The sequence below is a fragment of the Salminus brasiliensis genome, chromosome 2 (assembly GCF_030463535.1).
Source record: "Salminus brasiliensis chromosome 2, fSalBra1.hap2, whole genome shotgun sequence".
In the NCBI taxonomy this organism is placed as follows: Eukaryota; Metazoa; Chordata; class Actinopteri; order Characiformes; family Bryconidae; genus Salminus; species Salminus brasiliensis.
The window spans coordinates 2,492,157-2,509,215 of NC_132879.1; the positions used below are offsets into that span (position 1 = coordinate 2,492,157).

At 41.0% G+C, this 17,059-nt stretch overlaps 1 protein-coding gene across 1 annotated transcript in view; it reads left to right on the forward strand.

Moving 5' to 3' along the window:
- Positions 1-17,059, forward strand: part of magi2a (membrane associated guanylate kinase, WW and PDZ domain containing 2a) — a 110,037-nt gene that overhangs the window by 22,665 nt on the left and 70,313 nt on the right. The window contains 2 exon segments of the mRNA XM_072674068.1: positions 3,388-3,570; positions 15,433-16,050. Coding sequence (XP_072530169.1) covers positions 3,388-3,570; positions 15,433-16,050 — 801 coding nt within the window.

Sequence of the window (17,059 nt, forward strand, 5' to 3'; positions counted from 1 at the left end):
GTATATAGTCAGTATACACTCCCTGAATTTAATGTGTAGAGTCAGTAAACACTCGCTGAATTTATTGTATATAGTCAGTATACACTCCCTGAATTTAATGTGTAGAGTCAGTAAACACTCCCTGAATTTATTATATAGAGTCAGTATACACTCCCTGAATTTATTGTATATAGGCAGTATACACTCCCTGAATTTATTATATAGAGTCAGTATACACTCCCTGAATTTATTGTATAGAGTCAGTATACACTCCCTGAATTTATTATATAGAGTCAGTAAACACTCCCTGAATTTATTGTATAGAGTCAGTATACACTCCCTGAATTTCTTATATAGAGTCAGTAAACACTCCCTGAATTTATTGTATAGAGTCAGTATACACTCCCTGAATTTCTTATATAGAGTCAGTAAACACTCCCTGAATTTCTTATATAGAGTCAGTAAACACTCCCTGAATTTCTTATATAGACTCAGTATACACTCCCTAAAATTATTATATAGAGTCAGTATACACTCCCTGAATTTATTATATAGAGTTAGTATACACTCCCTGAATTTAATGTATAGAGTCAGTAAACACTCCCTGAATTTATTGTATAGAGTCAGTATACACTCCCTGAATTTATTATATAGAGTCAGTAAACACTCCCTGAATTTAATGTATATAGTCAGTATACACTCCCTGAATTTAATGTGTAGAGTCAGTAAACACTCCCTGAATTTATTATATAGTCAGTATACACTCCCTGAATTTATTATATAGAGTTAGTATACACTCCCTGAATTTAATGTATAGAGTCAGTAAACACTCCCTGAATTTATTGTATAGAGTCAGTATACACTCCCTGAATTTATTATATAGAGTCAGTAAACACTCCCTGAATTTAATGTATATAGTCAGTATACACTCCCTGAATTTAATGTGTAGAGTCAGTAAACACTCCCTGAATTTATTATATAGTCAGTATACACTCCCTGAATTTATTATATAGTCAGTATACACTTCCTGAATTTATTGTATATAGTCAGTAAACACTCCCTGAATGTAATGTATAGAGACAATCAACACCTGGATGTATATTCTTGTAGCAAATATACTCCTGACATTATTCAATAAAGCGAGTATACCTGTATGGAATCTATTTACACCTCCTGAATTTATGATGTTTTTAAATAGACTTTACAGATTCATTAAAACAGATTAATCTGTATATTTCTAGGTTTCTTTATTATTTAATAAATAATAACAGTATTATGTATAGTTTGTTACTTTTTATTGATATTCTTTATTTAACTAGAAATACATTATAATAGTACTTTTATTCTACCTCATTCTATGATTTTTTTAAATATATAATGCATTTTTATTACAATATATAATTAATTTTTTTTAGATATATTTTTTTACAGATTGGCCGAACGTTCAAACATAGCAAGCTTTAATGACTCCAGAAGAGACATAAAATAAAAGGTGCAAAAAAAGACTGAATTATCTCTTCATATACGACACGCATGTGTGCGCTCTTTTTCTGGACCAGCTGCAGGACCTGAATGAAAGCATGGGAGAAGATGTGAAATGAAACTGGGGAATGTTTCAAAAGGAAAAATGGAAAAATCCTTGTGGAGATAAGGAGAAACACATGACGTGGGTTACATTCCGATGTAACAGTGCGCTGGATGGTCTGTGCTAATCGTGCTGAAAGCTGTTTTTGCAGCTTTTTACTATTTGATATGATAGTGTAAAGCTTCTCCACAGCAGCTTCTGCTTCATCTCTCTGTCAGATGGAGCTGAAGGCAACTTCGCTGGATCCTCTGAGGACTGTTCTTGCTTCAGTTATGGGTCTACATTAATAAGGCCTTTAAATATGCCTTAAGAGCTCAGCTTTGTGGTACTTAGCTTTCATACTGGAGCAACAACCAGCTACCCTTGAGCTGTCTGAGTGTGTGAATGCGTACTGAACCATGTGATGCACTAAATATACTTGATTCAGGTATTCATCCTAATAACATTAATATCCAGTATGAAGCTCTAATAACATTAATATCCAGTATGAAGTTCTAATAACATTAATATCCAGTATGAAGCTCTAATAACATTAATATCCAGTATGAAGCTCTAATAACATTAATATCCAGTATGAAGTTCTAATAACATTAATATCCAGTATGAAGTTCTAATAACATTAATATCCAGTATGAAACTCTAATAACATTAATATCCAGTATGAAACTCTAATAACATTAATATCCAGTATGAAGTTCTAATAATACTAATATCCAGTATGAAGCTCTAAAAATATTAATGTCCAGAATGAAGTTCTAATAATATTAATATCCAGTATGTGGCTCTAATAACATTAATATCCAGTATGAAACTCTAATAACATTAATATCCAGTGTGAAGTTCTAATAACATTAATATCCAGTATGAAGTTCTAATAACATTAATATCCAGTATGAAACTCTAATAACATTCATATCCAGTATGAAGCTCTAATAACATTAATATCCAGTATGAAGCTCTAATAACATTAATATCCAGTATGAAACTCTAATAACATTCATATCCAGTGTGAAGTTCTAATAACACTAATATGCAGTATGAGGTTCTAATAATATTAATATCCAGTATGAAACTCTTATAATATTAATATCCAGTATGAAGCTCTAATAATATTAATATCCAGTATGAAGCTCTAATAACATTAATATCCAGTATGAAACTCTAATAACATTAATATCCAGTATGAAGCTCTACTAACATTAATATCCAGTATGAAGCTCTAATAATATTAATATCCATTATGAAGCTCTAATAATATTAATATCCAGTATGAAGCTCTAATAATATTAATATCCACTATGAAACTCTAATAACATTAATATCCAGTATGACGCTCTACTAACATTAATATCCAGTATGAAGCTCTTATAATATTAATATCCAGTATGAAGCTCTAATAATATTAATATCCAGTATGAAGCTCTAATAATATTAATATCCAGTATGAAACTGCAATTTGCCTATATAATACGCAGAAATCAATAATTTTCTTTATATGAGTAAATGATGAACACATTTGAATGAAGTTAATTTAGCGCATCACTTTCTTTAGTGTGTGTGTGTGTGTGTGTGTGTGTGTATGTATGTGTGTGTGTGTGTGTGTGTGTGTGTGTGTGTGCGCGCGTTCTTGCTGCTGTTGTATGTTTGGCTGAAAGTGCTTCTCTTAGCCTTAAACCCAGATCTGTCCTGTGAAATGTGAATGACTTTTTTATTATTATGTTAATTTTATTTATATTATTACACTATGTAATATTTAATATGCAATGTATTTGTGTGTGTGTGTGTGTGTGTCTGTGTGTGTTTGTGTGTGTTGTATCTGGTAGAAAAGCCATTGTTTACGCGGGACCCCACCCAGCTGAAGGGGAGTTTTCTGTCCACGGCGCTGCAGAAGAGCACAATGGGGTTCGGCTTCACCATCATTGGTGGAGATGAGCCGGACGAGTTCCTGCAGGTGAAGAGCGTTATTCCAGAGGGTCCTGCTGCACAGGACGGCAAGATGGCAACAGGTACACACACACACCACACACACACACACACACCACACACTGTCCCAGATAGCTTAACAGTTTAACCTAGTCAGAGGCGGAGCTACAGTCTCTCATTAGGGTGAATATTAATAACGCTCTAAATGTAGGTATTGTGATATACACTGAGGAGGAGGAGCTACAGTCTCTCATTAGGGTGAATATTAATAACGCTCTAAATGTAGGTATTGTGATATACACTGAGGAGGAGGAGCTACAGTCTCTCATTAGGGTGAATATTAATAACGCTCTAAATGTAGGTATTGTGATATACACTGAGGAGGAGGAGCTACAGTCTCTCATTAGGGTGAATATTAATAACGCTCTAAATGTAGGTATTGTGATATACACTGAGGAGGAGGAGCTACAGTCTCTCATTAGGGTGAATATTAATAACCCTCTAAATGTAGGTATTGTGATATACACTGAGGAGGAGGAGCTACAGTCTCTCATTAGGGTGAATATTAATAACGCTCTAAATGTAGGTATTGTGATATACACTGAGGAGGAGGAGCTACAGTCTCTCATTAGGCTGAATATTAATAACGCTCTAAATGTAGGTATTGTGATATACACTGAGGAGGAGGAGCTACAGTCTCTCATTAGGGTGAATATTAATAACGCTCTAAATGTAGGTATTGTGATATACACTGAGGAGGCGGAGCTACAGTCTCTCATTAGGGTGAATATTAATAACGCTCTAAATGTAGGTATTGTGATATACACTGAGGAGGAGGAGGAGGAGCTACAGTCTCTCATTAGGGTGAATATTAATAAGGCTCTAAATGTAGGTATTGTGATATACACTGAGGAGGCGGAGCTACAGTCTCTCATTAGGGTGAATATTAATAACGCTTTAAATGTAGGTATTGTGATATACACTGAGGAGGAGGAGCTACAGTCTCTCATTAGGGTGAATATTAATAACGCTCTAAATGTAGGTATTGTGATATACACTGAGGAGGCGGAGCTACAGTCTCTCATTAGGGTGAATATTAATAACGCTCTAAATGTAGGTATTGTGATATACACTGAGGAGGCGGAGCTACAGTCTCTCATTAGGGTGAATATTAATAACGCTCTAAATGTAGGTATTGTGATATACACTGAGGAGGAGGAGGAGGAGCTACAGTCTCTCATTAGGGTGAATATTAATAAGGCTCTAAATGTAGGTATTGTGATATACACTGAGGAGGCGGAGCTACAGTCTCTCATTAGGGTGAATATTAATAACGCTTTAAATGTAGGTATTGTGATATACACTGAGGAGGAGGAGCTACAGTCTCTCATTAGGGTGAATATTAATAACGCTCTAAATGTAGGTATTGTGATATACACTGAGGAGGCGGAGCTACAGTCTCTCATTAGGGTGAATATTAATAACGCTCTAAATGTAGGTATTGTGATATACACTGAGGAGGCGGAGCTACAGTCTCTCATTAGGGTGAATATTAATAACGCTTTAAATGTAGGTATTGTGATATACACTGAGGAGGAGGAGCTACAGTCTCTCATTAGGGTGAATATTAATAACGCTCTAAATATAGGTATTGTGATATACACTGAGGAGGCGGAGCTACAGTCTCTCATTAGGGTGAATATTAATAACGCTCTAAATGTAGGTATTGTGATATACACTGAGGAGGAGGAGGAGGAGCTACAGTCTCTCATTAGGGTGAATATTAATAAGGCTCTAAATGTAGGTATTGTGATATACACTGAGGAGGCGGAGCTACAGTCTCTCATTAGGGTGAATATTAATAACGCTCTAAATGTAGGTATTGTGATATACACTGAGGAGGAGGAGCTACAGTCTCTCATTAGGGTGAATATTAATAACGCTCTAAATGTAGGTATTGTGATATACACTGAGGAGGAGGAGCTACAGTCTCTCATTAGGGTGAATATTAATAACGCTCTAAATGTAGGTATTGTGATATACACTGAGGAGGAGGAGCTACAGTCTCTCATTAGGGTGAATATTAATAACGCTCTAAATGTAGGTATTGTGATATACACTGAGGAGGAGGAGCTACAGTCTCTCATTAGGGTGAATATTAATAACCCTCTAAATGTAGGTATTGTGATATACACTGAGGAGGAGGAGCTACAGTCTCTCATTAGGGTGAATATTAATAACGCTCTAAATGTAGGTATTGTGATATACACTGAGGAGGAGGAGCTACAGTCTCTCATTAGGGTGAATATTAATAACGCTCTAAATGTAGGTATTGTGATATACACTGAGGAGGCGGAGCTACAGTCTCTCATTAGGGTGAATATTAATAACGCTCTAAATGTAGGTATTGTGATATACACTGAGGAGGAGGAGGAGGAGCTACAGTCTCTCATTAGGGTGAATATTAATAAGGCTCTAAATGTAGGTATTGTGATATACACTGAGGAGGCGGAGCTACAGTCTCTCATTAGGGTGAATATTAATAACGCTTTAAATGTAGGTATTGTGATATACACTGAGGAGGAGGAGCTACAGTCTCTCATTAGGGTGAATATTAATAACGCTCTAAATGTAGGTATTGTGATATACACTGAGGAGGCGGAGCTACAGTCTCTCATTAGGGTGAATATTAATAACGCTCTAAATGTAGGTATTGTGATATACACTGAGGAGGCGGAGCTACAGTCTCTCATTAGGGTGAATATTAATAACGCTCTAAATGTAGGTATTGTGATATACACTGAGGAGGAGGAGGAGGAGCTACAGTCTCTCATTAGGGTGAATATTAATAAGGCTCTAAATGTAGGTATTGTGATATACACTGAGGAGGCGGAGCTACAGTCTCTCATTAGGGTGAATATTAATAACGCTTTAAATGTAGGTATTGTGATATACACTGAGGAGGAGGAGCTACAGTCTCTCATTAGGGTGAATATTAATAACGCTCTAAATGTAGGTATTGTGATATACACTGAGGAGGCGGAGCTACAGTCTCTCATTAGGGTGAATATTAATAACGCTCTAAATGTAGGTATTGTGATATACACTGAGGAGGCGGAGCTACAGTCTCTCATTAGGGTGAATATTAATAACGCTTTAAATGTAGGTATTGTGATATACACTGAGGAGGAGGAGCTACAGTCTCTCATTAGGGTGAATATTAATAACGCTCTAAATATAGGTATTGTGATATACACTGAGGAGGCGGAGCTACAGTCTCTCATTAGGGTGAATATTAATAACGCTCTAAATGTAGGTATTGTGATATACACTGAGGAGGAGGAGGAGGAGCTACAGTCTCTCATTAGGGTGAATATTAATAAGGCTCTAAATGTAGGTATTGTGATATACACTGAGGAGGCGGAGCTACAGTCTCTCATTAGGGTGAATATTAATAACGCTCTAAATGTAGGTATTGTGATATACACTGAGGAGGAGGAGCTACAGTCTCTCATTAGGGTGAATATTAATAACGCTCTAAATGTAGGTATTGTGATATACACTGAGGAGGAGGAGCTACAGTCTCTCATTAGGGTGAATATTAATAACGCTCTAAATGTAGGTATTGTGATATACACTGAGGAGGAGGAGCTACAGTCTCTCATTAGGGTGAATATTAATAACGCTCTAAATGTAGGTATTGTGATATACACTGAGGAGGCGGAGCTACAGTCTCTCATTAGGGTGAATATTAATAACGCTCTAAATGTAGGTATTGTGATATACACTGAGGAGGAGGAGCTACAGTCTCTCATTAGGGTGAATATTAATAACACTCTAAATGTAGGTATTGTGATATACACTGAGGAGGCGGAGCTACAGTCTCTCATTAGGGTGAATATTAATAACGCTCTAAATGTAGGTATTGTGATATACACTGAGGAGGAGGAGCTACAGTCTCTCATTAGGGTGAATATTAATAACACTCTAAATGTAGGTATTGTGATATACACTGAGGAGGCGGAGCTACAGTCTCTCATTAGGGTGAATATTAATAACGCTCTAAATGTAGGTATTGTGATATACACTGAGGAGGAGGAGCTACAGTCTCTCATTAGGGTGAATATTAATAACGCTCTAAATGTAGGTATTGTGATATACACTGAGGAGGAGGAGCTACAGTCTCTCATTAGGGTGAATATTAATAACACTCTAAATGTAGGTATTGTGATATACACTGAGGAGGAGGAGCTACAGTCTCTCATTAGGGTGAATATTAATAACACTCTAAATGTAGGTATTGTGATATACACTGAGGAGGAGGAGCTACAGTCTCTCATTAGGGTGAATATTAATAACGCTCTAAATGTAGGACACGTTTGTGGGTGGGGCAATGGTAGAACAATTGGATTTTCAGTGCATTGTATTGTATTGTCTGTCAGTGTGTGTATGTGTGTGTGTGTGTGTGTGTGTGTGTGAGTGAGTGTGTGTTTTTGTGTAAAATGCTGCCGCAGTTCCACGCAATTATGCACTGATGGGAGGTTGGGAAAACCCCACTGTGATTAATGGACAGACAGAAAGCTGCAGATGACCTGTCCAGTTAGAGCTGAACTGCGGCAGGATTTTAACACACACACACACACACACACACACATACACACACACATACACACACACACACACACACACACACACATACACACACACACACACACATACACACACATACAAACGCACAGTGCTATGATTTTTCTCTCCTCTCTTCTCTTCTCTCTTCTCTTCTCTTCTCTCCTCTTCTCTCCTCTCCTCTCTTCTCCTCTCCTCTCCTCTCTTCTCCTCTCCTCTCCTCTCTTCTCCTCTCCTCTCTTCTCCTCTCCTCTCCTCTCTTCTCTTCTCTTCTCTTCTCCTCTTCTCTTCTCTCCTCTTCTCTCCTCTCTTCTCCTCTCCTCTCCTCTCCTCTCTTCTCTTCTCCTCTTCTCTCCTCTCTTCTCTTCTCTTCTCTTCTCTTCTCTTCTCCTCTTCTCTTCTCTCCTCTTCTCTCCTCTCTTCTCCTCTCCTCTCCTCTCCTCTCTTCTCCTCTTCTCTTCTCTTCTCTCCTCCTCTCTTCTCCTCTCTTCTCCTCTTCTCTCCTCTCCTCTCCTCTCCTCTCTTCACTTCTCTTCTCCTCTTCTCTCCTCTCTTCTCCTCTCCTCTCCTTTCCTCTCCTCTCCTCTCCTCTCTTCACTTCTCTTCTCCTCTTCTCTCCTCTCTTCTCCTCTCCTCTCCTTTCCTCTCCTCTCCTCTCCTCTCTTCTCCTCTTCTCCTCTCCTCTCCTCTCCTCTCGTCTCCTCTTCTCTCCTCTCCTCTCCTCTCCTCTCTTCTCCTCTTCTCTCCTCTCCTCTCCTTTCCTCTCTTCTCCTCTCTTCTCCTCTTCTCTCTTCTCCTCTCCTCTTCTCTCCTCTCCTCTCCTCTCCTCTCTTCACTTCTCTTCTCCTCTTCTCTCCTCTCTTCTCCTCTCCTTTCCTCTCCTCTCCTCTCCTCTCTTCTCCTCTTCTCCTCTCCTCTCCTCTCCTCTCGTCTCCTCTTCTCTCCTCTCCTCTCCTCTCCTCTCTTCTCCTCTTCTCTCCTCTCCTCTCCTCTCCTTTCCTCTCTTCTCCTCTCTTCTCCTCTTCTCTCTTCTCCTCTCCTCTCCTCTCCTCTCTTCTCCTCTCTTCTCCTCTTCTCTTCTCTTCTCTTCTCCTCTCTTCTCCTCTTCTCTCTTCTCCTCTCCTCACTTCACTTCTCCTCTTCTCTTCTCTTCTCCTCTCTTCTCCTCTTCTCTCCTCTCCTCTCCTCTCTTCACTTCTCTTCTCCTCTTCTCTTCTCTCTTCTCCTCTCTTCTCCTCTCCTCTTCTCTCCTCTCCTCTCTTCTCTTCTCTTCTCTTCTCTTCTCCTCTCCTTTCCTCTCCTCTCCTCTCCTCTCCTCTCCTCTCCTCTCTTCTCCTCTCCTCTCCTCTCCTCTCCTCTCTTCTCCTCTTCTCTTCTCTTCTCCTCTCCTCTCCTCTCTTCTCCTCTCCTCTCCTCTCTTCTCCTGTCCTCTCCTCTCCTCTTCTCTTCTCTCCTCTCTTCTCCTCTCTTCACTTCTCTTCTCCTCTCCTTTCCTCTTCTCTCCTCTCCTCTCCTCTCCTCTCCTCTCCTCTCCTCTCCTCTCTTCTCTTCTCTCCTCTCTTCTCCTCTCTTCTCCTCTCCTCTCCTCTCCTGTCCTCTCCTGTCCTCTTCTCTCCTCTCCTCTCTACTCCTCTCCTCTCCTCTCCTGTCCTCTCCTGTCCTCTTCTCTCCTCTCCTCTCTACTCCTCTCCTGTCCTCTCCTCTCCTCTCCTCTTCTCTCCTCTCTTCTCTTCTTGTATTATATAGAGTTGTACAGGTGCTGTACACAGTTATTAATAGTGTACGTGTCTGCGACTCGTGCTTAGAGCTGATTCCAGGTCACTGCCGTTGGCTCGGATGGTGTTTGTTTGGAGGCTGCTGCACCTGCCTCTGCTCATAAAGAAGCTAATGGCGGCCTAATGAGTTGAATCGGGTGCAGCGGGGGGTCCTCCAGCGTGGGAAGGAACGTGTGCTTGGAGAGGCCGAACTGCATCATCAACACTGGAGGAGTTACTGATGGTTGGCACTCCAGTCAGGTGTTGAAATGTTTGAGTCTGGCTCTCTCAGATCTCCTGAAATCTGTTCTGTAGTCGAGAAAGTGAGGAACTGAAGAGAGAACCCAAGTACAGACCCCACAGCGCCCCCCCAAGGCCTTCCCTGTAGCCCCACCTTACCACTGTACAGTAAAGCAACTGTAGCCCGAAGAAGAATGGGTTAGAAGCGACCAATGAGGGAGGTGTTTCTAATAAAGTGGCCAGTGAGTGGAAGCACAAGGTGGGTGTTTCTAATAAAGTGGCCGGCAAGTGGAAGCACAACGTAGGTGTTTCTAATAAAGTGGCCAGTAAGTGGAAGCATAGAGTAGGCGTTTCTAATAAAGTGGCCAGAGAGTGGAAGCATAGAGTAGGTGTTTCTAATAAAGTGGCCAGTGAGTGGAAGCACAAAGTAGGTGTTTCTAATAAAGTGACCAGCGAGTGGAAGCACAAAGTAGGTGTTTCTAATAAAGTGGCCAGCAAGTGGAAGCACAACGTAGGTGTTTCTAATAAAGTGGCCAGCAAGTGGATACACAAATTAGGTGTTTCTAATAAAGTGGCCAGCAAGTGGAAGCACATTGTAGGTGTTTCTAATAAAGTGGCCAGAAAGTGGAAGCACAACGTAGGTGTTTCTAATAAAGTGGCCAGAAAGTGGAAGCACAACGTAGGTGTTTCTAATAAAGTGGCCAGCAAGTGGAAGCACAAAGTAGGCGTTTCTAATAAAGTGTCCAGTGAGTGGAAGCATAGAGTAGGCGTTTCTTATAAAGTGGCCAGCAAGTAGATACACAAAGTAGGTGTTTCCAATAAAGTGGCCAGTGAGTGGAAGCAGAAGTAGAAGGTATTTCTTTAATGGTTGGGCTTTTTCTGTTTGTGGGTGTCTGGAGAATTTCCGCACTGCGTCTCGGATGTTTCCGATGGCTGGCATTTCAACAAAATTCCAGCGCTGATCTTTGACCTACTGTAAATTACACGGGGGCTTCTTCAGCCGGAATACAAATTAGAGCACACGGGTGGTCTCCTGCATTTAAAAAGGGCTTTATAGATTAACTTGAGGAGTTTTGTTTCTCACATTTTGTTCAGGCAGCACATCCCGCTCTGAGGCTGTGTTTACTGACACAGTGATTAATGATAGTATTTGGTAATGATGGTCTTTTTTTAACGCCCTTTGAGCTTCCTCTCTGACCTTGTTGTCTTCATCTACATTAGGTTTTGGATGTGTGTATGAGGGAGCGTTATTTTGTATAATTTGATACAGAATATTATAACCAGGACAGGGAATAATGGAACGGTTCAATCTGAGCAAAACCATCAAATGTAATGTTTATATATTTATATGTAATAAATAATCAATAACCCTCTCATATTGCAGAATAGTTTGCTTCTGGCTGAAGCTATTAGTGAACTTCATATTGCTAAAAGTGATATTTAGCTATAGCAGGCCTGGCAGTGTCTATGTTCATTATTCCCAACTCATTCCCAACTCAGCTAAATTAGAATAGGTAAATTGGTGGGTTGGGGGAGGTTTTTGCACAAGTGACATTGCCTGGCTTTCCATGGCTGTGCAGCTGCATGCCAGCCTTACACACCAAGCACAATGCCAAATGTCAGTGATGGACGAGTCTGGGTTTGGTTTTGGTCCAGCCAGGACAATGTTAGTTAGAGTTTGGTGGAGGAGGAATAATGTTGTGGGGCTGTTTATCAGGGCAAGGGTTGACCTATAGGCCTCTTAGTTCCAGTAAAGGGAAGTCCTAAGGATTCAGCATTCCAGGACTTTCTGCAAATCAGATTGCTTCCAACTTTGTGGAGCTCTGAAGCAGTTCAGGGAAAGTCCTTTTCTGCTCCTGAAGCTTCTGAAGCTTCATAAATGCATGGCTGGGTGAGTTTGGCGTGGAAGAACTTGACTGTTCCACACATAGCCCGGACCTTAACCCCATCAAACACCTTTAGGATGACCCAGAACAGAAATCGCAAATGCTTTTCTGGATGATCTGCAAAGCCTTCCATAGACACACCGACACACTCCGACATCTTGTAGAAAGTCTTCCCAGAAGAATGGAAGCTGCTGGAGCTGCAAAGGGGGACCAGCTCCATATATTGGGTTTAGAATAGCCAGGGAAATGGCTCGGGTGAAGCAGTAGCGTCAGTAGGGTTAGGTAGGTTAGCTCTTAGGCCAGTGTCTTACCTGATAGCCTCGTTATAAGTAGCCAACGGGTTCATAACCAAGTTCTGTCTCTACAAATTGGTAAGAGCAGCCGTACGGACGTTTGGGTGGATGTTTAAATTTAGCGCCTTCAACCACAGATGCAGGTCCTCTTCTTTGGATTTTGTGCCCCAGAGAGCTCTGATCGTCTAGACTGGACCTGTTGTGTTGGAAAGCTGGTTGGTTCTGCTGTAAATAGCTCTAAGCATTAAACAGCCTGTTGGAGTGTTGGGTTAGCGTAGCTAGCTATGCTATGATCATCGACCACGGCAGTAGCCTACTTCAGACTGCATTCACTTTGAATACGAGACCGACCAGAAACCAGAAATTGTAGCACAGAGGCGGACTCTTGAAAGTGGGCGTGGCTACATAAGGTGGACACATCTCATCAGAAAAACTAATATATATATATATATATATTTTTAAACATATATATATATATGTGTAATAAATATATTAAATATGTATAAACAAATACACATATATATATATTATTTTATCCATATTTTATATATTCATATAAATGTATTAATTTTAAATATTACAAATATGAAATATTACAGTAATGTGTCTGTTTTCTGGTCTGTGAGTGGAGTGAGCCTTCATATACATATATATTTTTAATATACATATTTTATGTATTTTAGGCGTATGAAACAAACTCTTGAAAGTGGGCGTGGTCACATAAGGTGGACACATTTCATCAGAAAAAAAAAAAATTATATTAACAAATATGTGTAATAAATATATTAAATATGTATAAATATATATATATATATATAATATTATATATATAATATTTTTATATATTTATATTTGTTTTATTTTTCCATGTTATATATTTGTTTCATATAATTGTAAATATTACAAATATGAAATATTACAATAATGTGACTTTTATTTTTTATTTATTTATTTTATACATTTTTTGTATATTTATTTCATATAAATACATCAATATAAATATTAAAAACATGAAATATTGTCACAACAATGTGACTGTTTTCTGGTCTGTGAGTGGAGGCTGGAAGGTCATCGAGAGGTCATTCAGATATCATTTGCTCTCTGCGAGTGTGTGTGACGTTATTGATTGGGACAGCGGGGGCTGGAAGCAAATGCCGATCATGTTTACAGAGACTAATTAAAATTCCTGACCGTCACTGGAACAGCCAGGAGGGGCCTGACCTGTCAATGGACGTGCTCCACAGCGCATTAAAACGCAGACATTGTGCTTTGTAAATCTGATAGACCACACACACACACACACACTCACACTCATAGACATTTACAGCTCTGTGAGGGGCAGCTATTGAAGTCACCCCTCAGCCTCCTGCGATTTACATAATAATGGTCATTTTTTATTGAAAATGATTATTAGTATTATCTGTATTGGCTCTGCGCTCGGACAGGGCTGATAAAGGCAGTGTATTGAGAGCAGGGCAGATAAAGCTTCGACACACTGTGGCTTTCACTGTTATCTGTTCCTGTAGAGATCTGTTATTTATAGACTTTGCTTGACTCTGATGTTATTTATAGGCTGCTGTAATTGACTGCACTGTACATGAACTTTTGCTGCCAGCCGTTACGGAGGACGGCTTTTTTTTCCCATGATCATCCAGATGTACCCATTAATGTCCAGCCGAACCTGGACTTTAATAACACACCAAATTATTAAGAATTAAACCCTGCTGGAAAACCCAGCCCAAGACCTGCTTCTACTGGTAGCTGGTTTCAGATGGTCTGAGCTGGTCTTTGATGGTCATCCAGGTCATCCAGGTGAAAACATACTTACCCTATCCTGGTTAGCAAGCTGGCTGAACTGGTTAAAACTGACCAGCTTAGAGAATGTCTTCATCTGAGCTGAGCTGTCAATCAGCATGATCAACCTGATCAAGCTGGTTGACCAGTTTGGTAAATTTGGTCATAATGGTAGACAGGCCTGGTCAGGCTGGTCATGCTAGGTGACTATGTTGGTAACGCATGGTGCATGGTCTGGCTGATCATGATGGTCAACCATCTTGATCAGGATGGTCATCAGTTCTGGTCATACTGGTTGACTAGTCTGGTAAAGCTGCTTCACCAGTTTAGGCAGGCTGGTCATGATGGCCAACCAGAGTAGTCATGCTGTTTGACCAGTTTGGTAAATTTGGTCATAATGGTAGACAGGCATGATCAGGCTGGTCGTGGTGGTCAAACATTTGGTTAGGATGGTTATCAGTTCTGGTCATACTGGTTGACTAGTCTGGTAAAGCTGCTTCACCAGTTTGGGCAGGCTGGTCATGCTGATGGGCCAGCATGGTCAGGGTGGTCAGGCTGGTCAACCAGAGTAGTCATGCTGGTTGACCAGCTCTGGCCATACTGGTTGACTAGGTTGGTAAAACTGGTTGAGTAGTTTGGTGAAGCTGTTTGGCCAGTTTGGTCATTGGCCGAATAGCAAAGTCATACTTGTCATGCTGGTCAACCACTGTAGTCATACTGATAAAGCTTGTTGATCAAGTTTGGTAAATTTAGTCATTTTGGTGGACTAGCATGGTCAGGATGGTCGACCAGCTCTGGTAACACTGGTTGACCAGTATGGACCAGTGGTGGACCAGTATGGTCAGGCTGGCCATGGTGGTCAGCCAGTATGATCTTGCTGGTAAACTAGTGTGGACATGCTGGTCCTCCAGTTTGGTCGACTAGCATGGTCATGATGGTCAAACCTGACCAAGGTTATACTGGCCATACTGGCTAATACATTCTCTGGCAGTGTACAGCAGTGACCAGGGATACCACAGCAACCATAGAGTAACACCTCAGCATCTACTTAAAATGCCATGGTAACCTCTTCGAATCACTCTACCTAGCCGCTGCCAGATATACAATAAAATCTGCTTAGTATCACCATGGCAACCACCTGAAAAAAAAATAGCTACTACTTTCATTTCATTTACATCAAAATGTAACACCCTAGCAACCACCTAAAATACCATAGCAGCAAGCAAGGCAACATCCTAGTGACATCCAGTCACAATAAACGTTTGCACAGGATTAAATGACAGGATCATCAGGGCGCCACCTGTAGGCAGTTGTGGGAACTATAACTAATGTCTATCTGTTTTCCCCTCCAGGTGACGTCATCGTCTACATCAACGACGTGTGTGTTTTGGGCACGACCCACGCGGACGTGGTGAAGCTCTTTCAGTCCGTCCCCATCGGCCAGAGCGTGACGTTGGTGCTTTGTCGGGGCTACCCGCTCCCCTACGACCCCGAGGATGCGGCGGCCGGCCTCATTTCTCCACTGGGGCTCATGGAGCGCCCCCTGCTGGTGAACGGGCGCAGCAGCTACGACAGTTACATGGAGTACATCTCCAGAACGGCACGATTTATGGACCCTCTACAGTCGACACTGGGCCAGCCGCACCCGGGAGACACGCACCTGGACGCCGGTCCGCACGAGGACAGCGTTTCCATGGCGTCGTCGGGGGCGACCGGAGGAGAGCTGATGACGGTCACCATGGTGAAAGGAGCGGACGGGTTTGGGTTCACCATTGCAGACAGTCAGGGGGGTCAGAGAGTGAAGCAGATCCTGGAGGCGCAGGGCTGCCCGGGGCTGTGTGAGGGTGACCTTATTGTTGAGGTCAACCAGCAACCTGCACTCGCCCTGTCCCACACACAGGTGGTGGAGCTTCTGAAGGAGTGTCCGGTGGGTGCCGAGGCCAAGCTGGTGGTGCAGAGAGGCGGGGCAGGTAAGAGTGTGTATGGATTTGTGTGTGTGTGTGTATGTGCATGTCATGTCACTCGGGGAGAGGCTGCCGTCGGTAGTACCAGCCTGTAGGTGCTGGGAGGCTACCAGGGGTTGAGGGGCTCCTCATACATCGATACATGACACAAGCGAGACGTCGTGGCATGGGCTGTATTAGGGAAGTGAAAGGTGCTCAGTATGAAGGTTAGCTGCTCCACAGTGGAGCATTGATCGCTCTGTACCACTCACTGGAGTCGCTGTTCGCTGTTCCCCACTGGCATCAATGGCCCGTGGGGCACCACTGTGCCACTGGTGCTACACCTTCACGACAGCCTACAAAGTTAGAGGTTTCTGAGATGCTAGCACCCTTGGCCCACTGTCACAGTCATATCAGAATATTACGACCACCCCTGGTTTGGAAGGAACTCGGCCCGGGGCATCAAAGATGGCACGTGACAGGGTTTTCTGCAGTTATAAATAAGCGAGCACACCAGTCAGCTGTAGCAGAGTACGAAACCATCGTCATGGACAAAGGACGTGATTTGGCGTGATGTCCAAAAGAGCATGATAATAGGGTGCTGGGCGAAGGGTGGTAGCATATATATATATATAAAATTCAATATATATAATTAATATATATATATAATTCAATAAAAAATATTTGCACATTTGGATTTTTTTTTTTAATATTCTCATTATATATATAAATATAAATATTTTTTATTGAATTTATTTTTTTTGTTTTGTTTTACTTTTTATTTTATTAAAGCCAAAATGTCTAAATATATACTAAATATACTAAATATAAATATATAAATATAAACTAAATATGACTAAATGTGAGTATTATTATTATGCATTGTGTTATTATTGTTCACAATGGGAGTACAGTAAGTCTCAATTACCCAGTAACTGTAATCTAACTGGTTATTTAATGTATTTAATGATATTATAGTGTTTGTTTGCTGTGGAGGAGGATTTGTTTACATATTTACACCCAAAAAAACCCTTTT